This window comes from Cervus canadensis, chromosome 13 (assembly GCF_019320065.1).
Source record: "Cervus canadensis isolate Bull #8, Minnesota chromosome 13, ASM1932006v1, whole genome shotgun sequence".
In the NCBI taxonomy this organism is placed as follows: Eukaryota; Metazoa; Chordata; class Mammalia; order Artiodactyla; family Cervidae; genus Cervus; species Cervus canadensis.
Window position 1 is genome coordinate 9,382,518 of NC_057398.1, and position 10,436 is coordinate 9,392,953.

The window sequence follows — 10,436 nt, forward strand, 5'->3', positions numbered from 1 at the left end:
AAGTGGCGACTCCATCCTTCTGCTGCCCAGGCCAAAAACCCTCGGGGTCATCCTTGGCTCCTCTCTGTCTCTCAGACCCCATGTCTCATCTGTCAGCAAATCCTGTGAGCCACACATGCAAAACAAATCCGTGATCCACCCACTTCTCATCACCTCCCTTGCTACGGACCGGGGCCAAATCACCATCATCTCTCACCTGGATTATAACAGAAGCTCCCACTTCTGTCTCTTCTCCACACAGGACAGCCAAAGTCATTCCATGAACATTTTAACTCATTCCTCTCTTCCATTCACTCAGCCTAAAAGCCAAAGTCATTAAAGAGAGAATAAGCTGTGAGGCCCCACAAGATCTGCCCCTTGCCTCCAGCCCCCGAGACCCCCATACCCTCCTGAACTCACCTCCTACCCTTCTTCCCCCTTTGCTGTTCCTCCAACAAGCAGGACACTCTCCTTCCTCAGCATTTCTGCTGTTTTCCCTTTGCAAGGATTGCTCCCCACACCTCCAGGCTGCCTCCCTCATTTCCCAAAATGTGTATGTGCGTTAGTTGCTCAGCTGTGTCCAACTCTTTGCGACCCCATGGACTGTAGCTTGCCAGGCTCCTCTGTCCATGGGATTCTCCAGGCAAGAATGCTGGAGTGGGTTGCCATTTCCTTCTCCAGGGGATCTTCCCCATCCAGGGATTGAACCTGGGTCTCTTGCATTGCAGGCGGATTCTTTACCATCTGAGCATATTTCCTCTAGACGTTTATACAGATACTGTCTTCCCTGGGGCTTTCCCCCTGTCAGCCTATTTAAAATTCCAATTCCCAATGCTCTCTATTCTGTTGCCCATTTCCCCCCCTCTCTAGCATTCATCACCACCTAACATGCTACTTTTGTCTATTTCACCCATAGAATGTAGGCTCTGTTGGGCGTGGATCTGCCTTCTTCAGTGACCTGGTAGGTGGAGACCCTCAAAAAGCATTTGCTGAATAAATCAACGAAGAAATAAATCCTTGCACAAATGTTAGCTATTATTATTTCGGGGTATGTCTTTGATGTGCCCAACCTTTGCAAAAATCCTTCGGAGATCCGAAATTTAAACACAACTGGGAAGAAAAAAAAAATCAGCCCAAACTAAAAATGAATTAAGAAAGTTGGGGTCCTAGGTTATAAATAACATCTTCCCAGGTGCTGGAATGCTGGGCTGGGTCAACTCTGTAATCTAAACACAAGGCACTGCTATGACACGTGCCACTCTTTGAAGAAATTTTCAGTCTGTAGCTTGTAGACCCCAGCATCCCAACTCCAAGTTTCCAGTCTCGGGGTCCGGGTGGCGGAGCGCGGGACGCCGCGCACGCGAGGCACGGAGTCCGGCTCCCAGGTCCCGGCTCCCGGGCCTCCAGGCGCTGGGCCGGCGCGCGCGGGGCGGGGCTCCGGGGCCGCGGGGCGGGCGCGCTCGGGCTCCGCCGCCCAGGCCGGCCCTGGCCCGGCTCGGCGCGCTCACCATGGCGGGCCCCGCGCCGGGGCGGCGGCTGGTCGCGCTCGCCCTGATCGTGGCGCTGGCTGCGGGACTCCCCGCAGCCGAGGCCGGGCAGGCGCCGCGTCCCGCCGAACGGGGTCCCCCGGTGCGGCTCTTCACGGAGGAGGAGCTGGCCCGCTACGGCGGGGAGGAGGTGAGCGCGGGCCCGGGAACTGGGCCGAGTCCGGCCAAGCTGAGACCCCAGCGAGGCCGCTGCGCCAGAGAGAGATCTCGGGGTGCGGGGGGGGGGGGCAGGCGCAGGCCTCGGGGGACGCCCCCTCCCGGAGTCCCGGCCCCGAGCGGGGCGCGAGGCCTGCCCGGCCCCTCTGTCCAGGCCTGATCGCCGCCTGGGGACACGGGGAGGTCCCCAGCCGTCGGGGCGCCCGGCTCCCCGCTTTTCGGGTCGGAACACCCACCCCGCGCTTCTCCCTCTCTCTTCCCTTGAGCTGTTGCCTTGAGACACATTTCTGATTCACAGTCAGTACAGGAAACGGAGAAACTTTTTTGTTTACAGTGTGAGCATCAGCTAGGGACAGACACATCTGCCTCCTCCGGGGGGTAGGGGCGGGTGGGGGCGGGTGGGAGAGAGGGCAGCAAGGCCTGCTCCCTGGGCTAGGCGGGCGTGGGGGCAGGCCCAGGGGTGCTCCAGGCTTTCCCTGCTCTCCTGTCTCCCGGCCTCCCTATCTCGGGACTCGTCAAACTGGCTTTTAGTGCCTGTGCTCTTGGGGCTGGACCAGAGCTGGGGGAGAAGGCAGAGGGGGAGGTCAGAGGTTAGAAACAGAGACATCCCACCCCTAGACACAGCCCCCGGTGGCGGGTCCCACCCCGAAGTGTCCCAGATACTGCTCACAGTCACCTGGCCGTTAGGGTTGGCGGGGCCCAGTGTGATGGCTGTGGAGCCTGGGAACAGGGTGGTCTCCAGGAGAAGGGCCATGGGGTCTGGAATTAGGTCAGGAGATGGGGAAGACTTAGGTGGGGAAATCAGGGAAGGATAAAGTTTCAGAGTAGATAGGAATCAACCTCCTGCTTTTATACTGTGAGCAAAAGGAGGCATGCCACCAGATAGTGGTAGAAGAAGGAAGGAACCTAATATTCTCTTGTTAAAACCCTCTGCTGTGGGCTCCCTAACCCGCAAGTCAAGTAGCCTTAGCGTGCCTAGGTTCCCAAGAGGGACTTAGAAACCTGGGCCCTAGGCACTGGTGCTAGTTTGGATATCACTGTACACAGAGGTTGGTTAGAAGCCTGAGTCACTGAGAACGCGAAAGGAGGGTGACAGAGATGTGGCAGCATGTTAAAGGACCCCCGTTTGGAGCAGCAGGGAACCAGGAAATCTGTGCAGGGAAGAGTTAGCATTGCAGGCCTGCCATCCTTAGATAGGCCCACTTGCAAGAGTGGCTCTTGGCTTGGTGTCTGGATTTCCAGGGTGTTCCGCACCTCCCTAACAGCTAAAGGGGGCTCAGTCTGGGCTCTTTGTACAAACTGTGTGTCCCTGTTAACAGTGCTGGGCAGAGAGGGCTTGCAAGGTGGGCCCACAGCAAAGACCTTGGGCTCTGAAGCTCTCCCGGGCTTCTCTGGGCAGAAATGTCATACATGTGTTGCTGCATTTTGTTGCGGGGGAAAGAATGTGCTCTGTTGACCCCCTCTTGGGAGGGCGAGAGCCTAAGAAAGCCCACAGGTGGATTCCTCTAGGCTCCTCCTGTGTCCCTTCCCCTTAAGATCCAGCTGTGTATCCTCGCTGCATTGCTGTAATAAACTAGCTCTGAGTCTGACTCTGCCAAATTCTCTGAGTCCTTCTAGTGAATCTCCAAATCTAGGGGTGATCCTAGGGACCCCCAGCACAGAACCCAAGGGCAGAAAGAGTTCTAAGTGGCGGTCATGTCCAGCAGCCATGCCTAGGCTACAAGAAAAAGACCCTTGTTTTTTTTTTTTTTATGCGGGTATCATTGATGGATGCTCAGCCATGGGAAGGAGAGAGGGAAGCTTGAGATGGAAGCAGGTTAAGGAAAAAATTGTTTCAGGGTGTGAAGCCCAGAGGATGTCTGTAGTAAGAGGGGAAAGAGGCAGTTCAGTGCAGCTGGGTTTAACCGCCTTGTGCTGAGGTTTGCCCTGGGTGGTTCTGGTTTATGCCTGTTGTCCTGGGATAATTATTAATAGCATCCCCTTTCACTCTCAGAAGTGTTAACTGTTTGTTAATGCTCATTAGAGCATTAGAGCTTTGAATCATATCTGGGTTTGAGTCCCTTTGAGCAAATAGCTAAAGTCTCAATTTTTCTTTTTTTTAATCTGTGATACTTGTTATCAGTCAGGGTTCCACCAGAAGCAGAACCGGTTAAAAAAATTTTATATCTATGTATGTGTGTGTATATATTGTATATATATATTGGCTGCACCACGTGGCATGCACGATCTTAGTGCCCCCTGCAGTGGAAGCTTGGATTCTTAACCACTGGACCACCAGGAAGTCCCTATGTGTGTAAATATGTGTGTGTGTGTATATATATATATATATACATTTTTTTTTTTTTAATTGCAAGAATTGGTTTATGTGATCATGCAGGCTGGCTAGGTAAGTCTAAAATGAGTAGGTCAGGCTGTCAGGAAGGGCTGGCGAGAAACCTCTGGGCAGGAACAGATGCTGCAGCCCACTGGTGGTATATTTCTTCCTTCTCAGGGAAACCTCAGAGGCTCTTAAGGCCTTTCAACTGATAGTATCAGGCTCACCTAGATTATCCAGAGTAATCTGTACACAAAGCCAGTTGTAGATATTAATCGAATCTACATAATACCTCTGTACAATACCTAGATAAGTGCTGAATAAGGATACTGTCACTGATCCAAATTGACACAAAAAACTGACTGTCATACTGGCTATAATAAGAGTTCCTACTCTCTGTGGGGGTTTTGTGAGAATTAAATGAGGTGGTTCTGTGCAAAGTGCTTAGCTGAGGCCTGGAGTAGTCTTAGCACATTAAACCTTAGGCAATCTTAGCTGGTATTAATATTATTTTTATTAGTTTATTATTAAAGATACAAATAAGAGGCAGTATAACAGACCCATAATCCTCTTATGCAGTTCAGAAATCAAAGAAAAGAAGCTTTGAAAAGTAGAAGGTTTTTTAAATATCATTTGACAGCAAAACCCCGCCTGATCTGAACACCTTTGGTAATGGAACAGTGTTGGAGCTATGCAAGTCTATTTATAGACTTTATTTATCCTACTTAGTGTGAATATTCACGTTTATGCTTTACTGTGAAATACTGATATCCTTGATGATGGGGTGCTTCCTCAGACCCCTTGTAGGTGTTCCTATGTGAGCCCTAAGACACCTTTCTAAAATCTGACAAATTCTGAATTCCCAAACACATCTGACCCCCAAGAGTCTCTGCTGTGGGATTGTGGACCTTGTGTAACAAGTTATCCTGAAGTACCTAGCGATGAGATCTCATTTGTATGAAAATCCTTTTGGATGAGAGCCAGGGCAGACCCTCCTGTCCCAGACTCTGCACTGTGATTTGTGCTGAGAGCTCGGACTCCCGGCAGGGAGCTGCACAGAAGCTTCGATGGATGCTTCAGATTGGAGACCACAAAACACAGGGGTCCCGGCTGCTGGTGTCTTTCACAGAACCTACTGTGTTCTGGGGGCTTCCCAAGTGCTGCTAGTGGTAAAAAAAACCGGCCTGCCAATTCAGGAAACGCAAGAGATGTGGGTTTGATACCTGGGTCAGGAAGATTCCCTGGAGGAGGGCATGCAACCCACTCCAGTATTCTTGCCTGGAGAATCCTCATGGACAGAGGAGCCTGGGGGGCTACAGTCCAAAGGGGCGCAAAGAGTGGGACATGACTAACGTGACTTAGCATGTTCGATTTTTCCAGATCCCACGTATATGTTAATATATACAGTATTTGTTTTTAATTTAAGGTTTCTCCAGAGTCCTTAACTGTCACTTAGGAACTACATTTTATTTTCTGTCCTTCCTTTTGAATACCCACAAATAGAGCAAAAAGTAAAATGTAGAACCCATGGTTACAGCTGCAAGGAAACGGCATTGCTTGTATATTTCTAGCACCATAGATGACTTTTTGAAGGACAAGCTGGTAAAACATAAAAAGTGATTGTGTTGTTCATCTGCTCAGGCCCCAGAATTCGATATATTGAAATAGGCCTCAAAGAAATAACTCATTAGATAGTAACTTGAAAGGTATTCATAATGCTGCCATTTATGGTGCTAAGGAATTGGAAACCATCCAGATAAGCCAAAATAGAAAAATAGTAAACAGGTACAGCATCACTAAAATAAGATAGAGCTGTTTAAGTGACAGCTATTTTGGTTATTTCAACACATGACAATGTTTGTATGAACCAATATTACCTATAAGAAGCAAAACATACAATAGATCATTTGCACTGATTACATCCATGTGTGGTGAAAATGAAAGGAAATTTGAACCAATTTAAGTAACTCCTTGAATATTCTTTTGAATTTTTATCTGTATAGAGCTGCTTCAGCTCCTGATTTTTCTTTAAAAGAAAGATATTGCCATAGACTTGTCATGAAGCTTCTTAGCTTTCCCCAGGTTTCGTGAGTGGGCACGATTCTGTAGGTAGGGTCATATGCTGGCTGGACTGGCTGACAGCGGCTGCTTTGTAACTTCACCCACCGCCCCCTGCACTGCCCATGATGGGAAGAGATTTTACTAACTTGAGCCAAAAGAGTAGGGTTCTCTGCTTCCTCCTCACACCTTCCCTCTTGCTTTCTAGGAAGATCAGCCCATCTACATGGCAGTCAAGGGGGTGGTGTTCGATGTCACTTCTGGAAAGGGTAAGTGGCTTGGTTTCATGGACCCTTACCTCTGGGGGTGGGGGTGTGGCGGCCAGAGTGGGTGCTCTAGGTGTGAGGGAGCAGAGGGAACACCGGGCAAGTCCTTTCCCTCCAGAGTGAATTTGTAATTTTTTTTTTTTTCTTTTTGGCTGTGCTGTGCGGCCTGCAAAATCTCAGTTCCCCATCCAGGGATCAAACCCTTGCTGGACTGCCCGGGAAGTCTCTGAGTTCACCGTCTTTGTCAGGGCTGTTCTTCAGCAGTGTTTTTCTAATAATATCACGCTCCTGCTCAAAAATCTTCTATGGCTCCCTGATGCCTATACAGTCAGAGTCAAACTGGATGATTTGCCTTAGTAAAAAACCCTTTACTTAGCAAAGGATTGAGATCATAGAACATTGTAGAACTTTTTAATGCCCTTCTGTGTTTTCCGTGATGAAAACTATAGCTGATATCGTGGAAGCTGTCTTGTAAGGGTTCGTTGTTTATTTGATACCAAACCAAAGATGTAGGGAAATAGACTTGGTTTCAGTGAGCATTTAGGCAGACAGGACATTCCTCTTGTTTACATTTTAGATATTTTTAAGAGATTGTTTTCATTCTGTATTTTTAAAAAAGTCACCTCTTGGCCCAGCATATATGACTTATTCATTATTCTGAACTGGGGGACTCAAGCAGATAGCTGGGGTGGCTTATTGGACTTCCCCTCCTCACTGCTGTCCCTCCCCTCAGGCCAGTCTTTCCAGGATTCGGGGGGTGGGGGTGGTCTTGGAAGCCCCCCCCACCCGCTCCTAGCTGCTGTAGGCACACCCATTCATATCCTCTTCCATCCTCCCCACTGCAGAGTTTTATGGACGAGGAGCCCCCTACAACGCCTTGACCGGGAAGGACTCCACCAGAGGGGTGGCCAAGATGTCCCTGGACCCTGCAGACCTCACCTATGACACTGTGAGCCAGATTTTGAGCCTCTGTCAGAGTGCCCCACCTCCTTGGCCATGGCCTTCCCCCAACACACACACACCCCTGGGCAATAGCAAAGCTTCCTAACTAGTTTGTTTACATTCCAGTCCACTCCGTGTGATAGCCAGTTGTTTTCTTAAAGTAGAGATCTCACTGTTAAAGCTCAAAAGTCCTCCATGGCTCCCCACTGGCTACAGAGTCAAGGCCAGACTCCCGGGCACTTGTGATCAAGCTCAGTGATCCTCACAGTCTGGCCCCCGCCTGCCTTGGCAGGGCCGTCCCCCTTACAGTCTGCCCTGCCACCCCCAGCCCCTGGGTGCTTTGCTCTTTGTCTCTGAGACCCACTTCCCAAGCCACTCCTGGTCGCTCAGGGAATGAAGCAGAGGCTCCCCTGTGCTCATATTTCTGTGAAGGAGACCACAGCCTTTACAAAGACCATTTCAGGGTCATCCTAGTCATCCCGACAGAAAGGCTGGCATTCACTCCCGTGTTGCTCAGATGAGCCAGACCTGAGCAACAACGTTATAGAAGCAAATTAAGAAATTACAGAGCGGGGAGGGTGTGCAGATCTATAATGGGGGGAGGGTAGAGAGTGGTGGGAGTCACTGGGGGGAGGAGGTGGCTGCAGACCGCACACGGCGGCCCCCCTGCACCGCCTGGGAGCTCTCTGGACCCTTTCATTCCCATGTCAATCAAACCCCACAACCTGATGTGGCCCCTGCTTCCCCCATCTCCTCCCCCTGCAACACTCATGAGCACACAGGGTGGCCTCTTAAAAAGTCAGCTGTCCGTGATTTGATTTTCGAGAGATTTTTTTTTTTCTCTTGCCTGAAGGATATGGGGAGAAGAAGGCAGGGAGGAGGTATGAGAGGCCGGGGCCAAGTCCAGTTCATTCATTCCCAACCCTGGGTTTCTCGGGCTTTTCTCCCCAAGACGGGCCTCACGGCTGAGGAGCTGGAATCCCTGGACGACGTCTTCACCAGAGTGTACAAAGCCAAGTACCCGATTGTCGGCTACACGGCCCGAAGAATCCTCAATGAGGATGGCAGCCCCAACCTGGACTTCAAGCCTGAAGACCAGCCCCACTTTGACATAAAGGATGAGTTCTGATCGGCAGGAGCTTGGCCCTGGGAAGGCGAGGCGGGGAGACCCTCCAACACAAGATCTTCTGCAAAACAGGCAGTCAGAGCTCCGGGTCACCACCGGCTCTGAATAAAGCACACGTTTCACCTGGAATGCTGAATGGCTTTCATCGCCCTGGGTCAAGTGTTCTGTTCACCCAGGTGCCCTGCCTGCACGCCAGCCACGGAGGTCATGGGGGCCGAAGGGAGACGCCTCCTAGGTGTCAGCGGGGGCTTCGTGGGCAGTGGAATTACAGGTGGCCTTCTTCTTTATATTGTTCTATACTTGTCAGATTTTCTCCTGTGGCCGTGTGTACTTAAAGCACCAAAATAAACTTCCTGTTTTCACGAAAGGAGAATTCTTCCCCGCAGGGCATTTCTTTGAGCCTCATTAGCACCACTTGTCTCTGCTGGTCTGCTTTCTGTCTCTCTGGCGAGCGAAGGGGCCAGGTGGCAGAGGCACCCATGAGATGTGGCAGAAAGGGGGTGCATTAGGTAGAAGGGTGGAGAAGGGGAAGCTGAAACTGTTGTCGCTCATTCCTGTCCAACTCTGCAACTGCATGGACTTAGCCCACCAGGCTCCTCTGTCCATGGGATATTCCAGGCAAGAACGCTGGAGTGGATTGCCATGCCCTTCTCCAGGGGATCTTCCCAACCCAAGGATCGAACCCAGGTCTCCCACATTGCAGGAGTATACTTTATCATCTGAGCCACCAGGGAACAAGCCACAAGGGAGAAGGAGAAAGGGAGCTCTTAAAGGGCCTGGCTCTTCACCACAACCAGGAGAACGAAGATGTGAACTGGCCTCAGCTCCACCTGCAGCTGGAAAGTGGTGAGGAGGGCGGGGTTTCCATGTGGGCAAGGGCCTGGCCTGGAGGTCATTCCAACGTCGGTGAAGAACACGCAACACACGAGACTCAGCTCAGATTTCATAAGGAAAATCTCTTGAGGGCAGGATTTTTCCCTTAAGGGACTTTAGGCAGTGTCTGGAGCTGTTTTGAAATGTTTGGTTGTTACAACTGTAGGATGCTATTGGTATCTAGTGTGTGGGGATGTTTTTAAACGTCCTACAATGCACAGGACAATGCCCAGAACAAAGAATTATCTGGTCCAAAATGCCAGTTGTGCCAAGGTTGAGAAATCCTGCGTTAGACTCATCCTGGAAATTTTATAGCAGAGACTAATTTCTTTGACACAAAACTTTGTCTTTTATTAAAACAAATAGCACTTACCCCACAAGAAAGAATTTTATACTAAGCAGAAGACTCTCCTAGGGTGACCGTTGAAGATGCTGATTCCTGTGTCCCACCCCCAAGGCTTAGCGTTTACTATTTCAGGGACACAGCCTGGGAACTGCATTTGTAATGAGCTCCCTTAGAGACTGTGAAACACTTGGGCCCAGATGGACTTTCAGGAGCACTACCTCACCAGTCACCTCAGGGAGGACTCAGCCCCATCCTTACTAAGATCCAGGATTGACCTTGGCTTTACTCTTTGTGTCCAGACTAATGGTGGACTCCTGGGTCCCACGCAAGAAGCTGGGAGCTTGCTGGCCATCCAAGGGGAGTGGGTCTAGAACTTATCAGACAGAAGACTCTTTGGCCTGGAATTCAGGAAGTTGTTCATGTTGGTGGTCTGTACTGGGACATTTTGCCCTGAAACAGATGATGTGTGAATGAATAATGATGGTTACAAGTCCTTGGGGACCCCCGAGAGATAACTTTCCTTTAATTACATGCCACCCACTGCCTGCATCACCAAGCAATGGAAGGGCCAGGATTCCATTCCTTAGAGCCCCATCTCTGCAGGGTGAGTGAGGTCTCCAAGCCCAGTCCCCAGGGACTTTTCAGAACTCTTGTTTCCCCCACTTCTCTCCTCCCCTCGCCTCCATCACAGCACAGGTTCCCTTCAGGGGAACCCCACTGCTGGGGCAATTCTGCCTCATTTCCCTGCTCTGCACTTCAAAGACCGCCTCCACCCCAGCAAGGATCTTCTCTGAATAAGACTGTCTCTTATTACCAGATTCCAAGTAAG

The 10,436-nt window shown here is 50.5% G+C and overlaps 1 protein-coding gene across 1 annotated transcript; it reads left to right on the plus strand.

Annotated features, from left to right (window-relative positions):
• Positions 1-1,411: 1,411 nt before the first annotated feature.
• NENF (neudesin neurotrophic factor) lies at positions 1,412-8,755 on the plus strand. The gene is made up of 4 exons (XM_043485726.1): positions 1,412-1,656; positions 6,263-6,323; positions 7,166-7,269; positions 8,215-8,755. The coding sequence occupies exons 1-4, from the start codon at positions 1,489-1,491 to the stop codon at positions 8,389-8,391; spliced, it is 510 nt and encodes a 169-aa protein (XP_043341661.1). The 5' UTR covers positions 1,412-1,488; the 3' UTR covers positions 8,392-8,755.
• The last annotated feature ends 1,681 nt before the right edge of the window (positions 8,756-10,436 follow it).

What these genes read in the sequence shown, in the direction of transcription:
- NENF (XM_043485726.1), top strand. Translation starts at nt 1,489, where the DNA reads ATGGCGGGCCCCGCGCCGGGGCGGCGGCTGGTCGCGCTCGCCCTGATC. An exon ending in CCCGCTACGGCGGGGAGGAG is followed by an intron (nt 1,657 to 6,262) that starts GTGAGCGCGGGC and finishes CTTGCTTTCTAG; the next exon opens with GAAGATCAGCCCATCTACAT. An exon ending in CGATGTCACTTCTGGAAAGG is followed by an intron (nt 6,324 to 7,165) that starts GTAAGTGGCTTG and finishes TCCCCACTGCAG; the next exon opens with AGTTTTATGGACGAGGAGCC.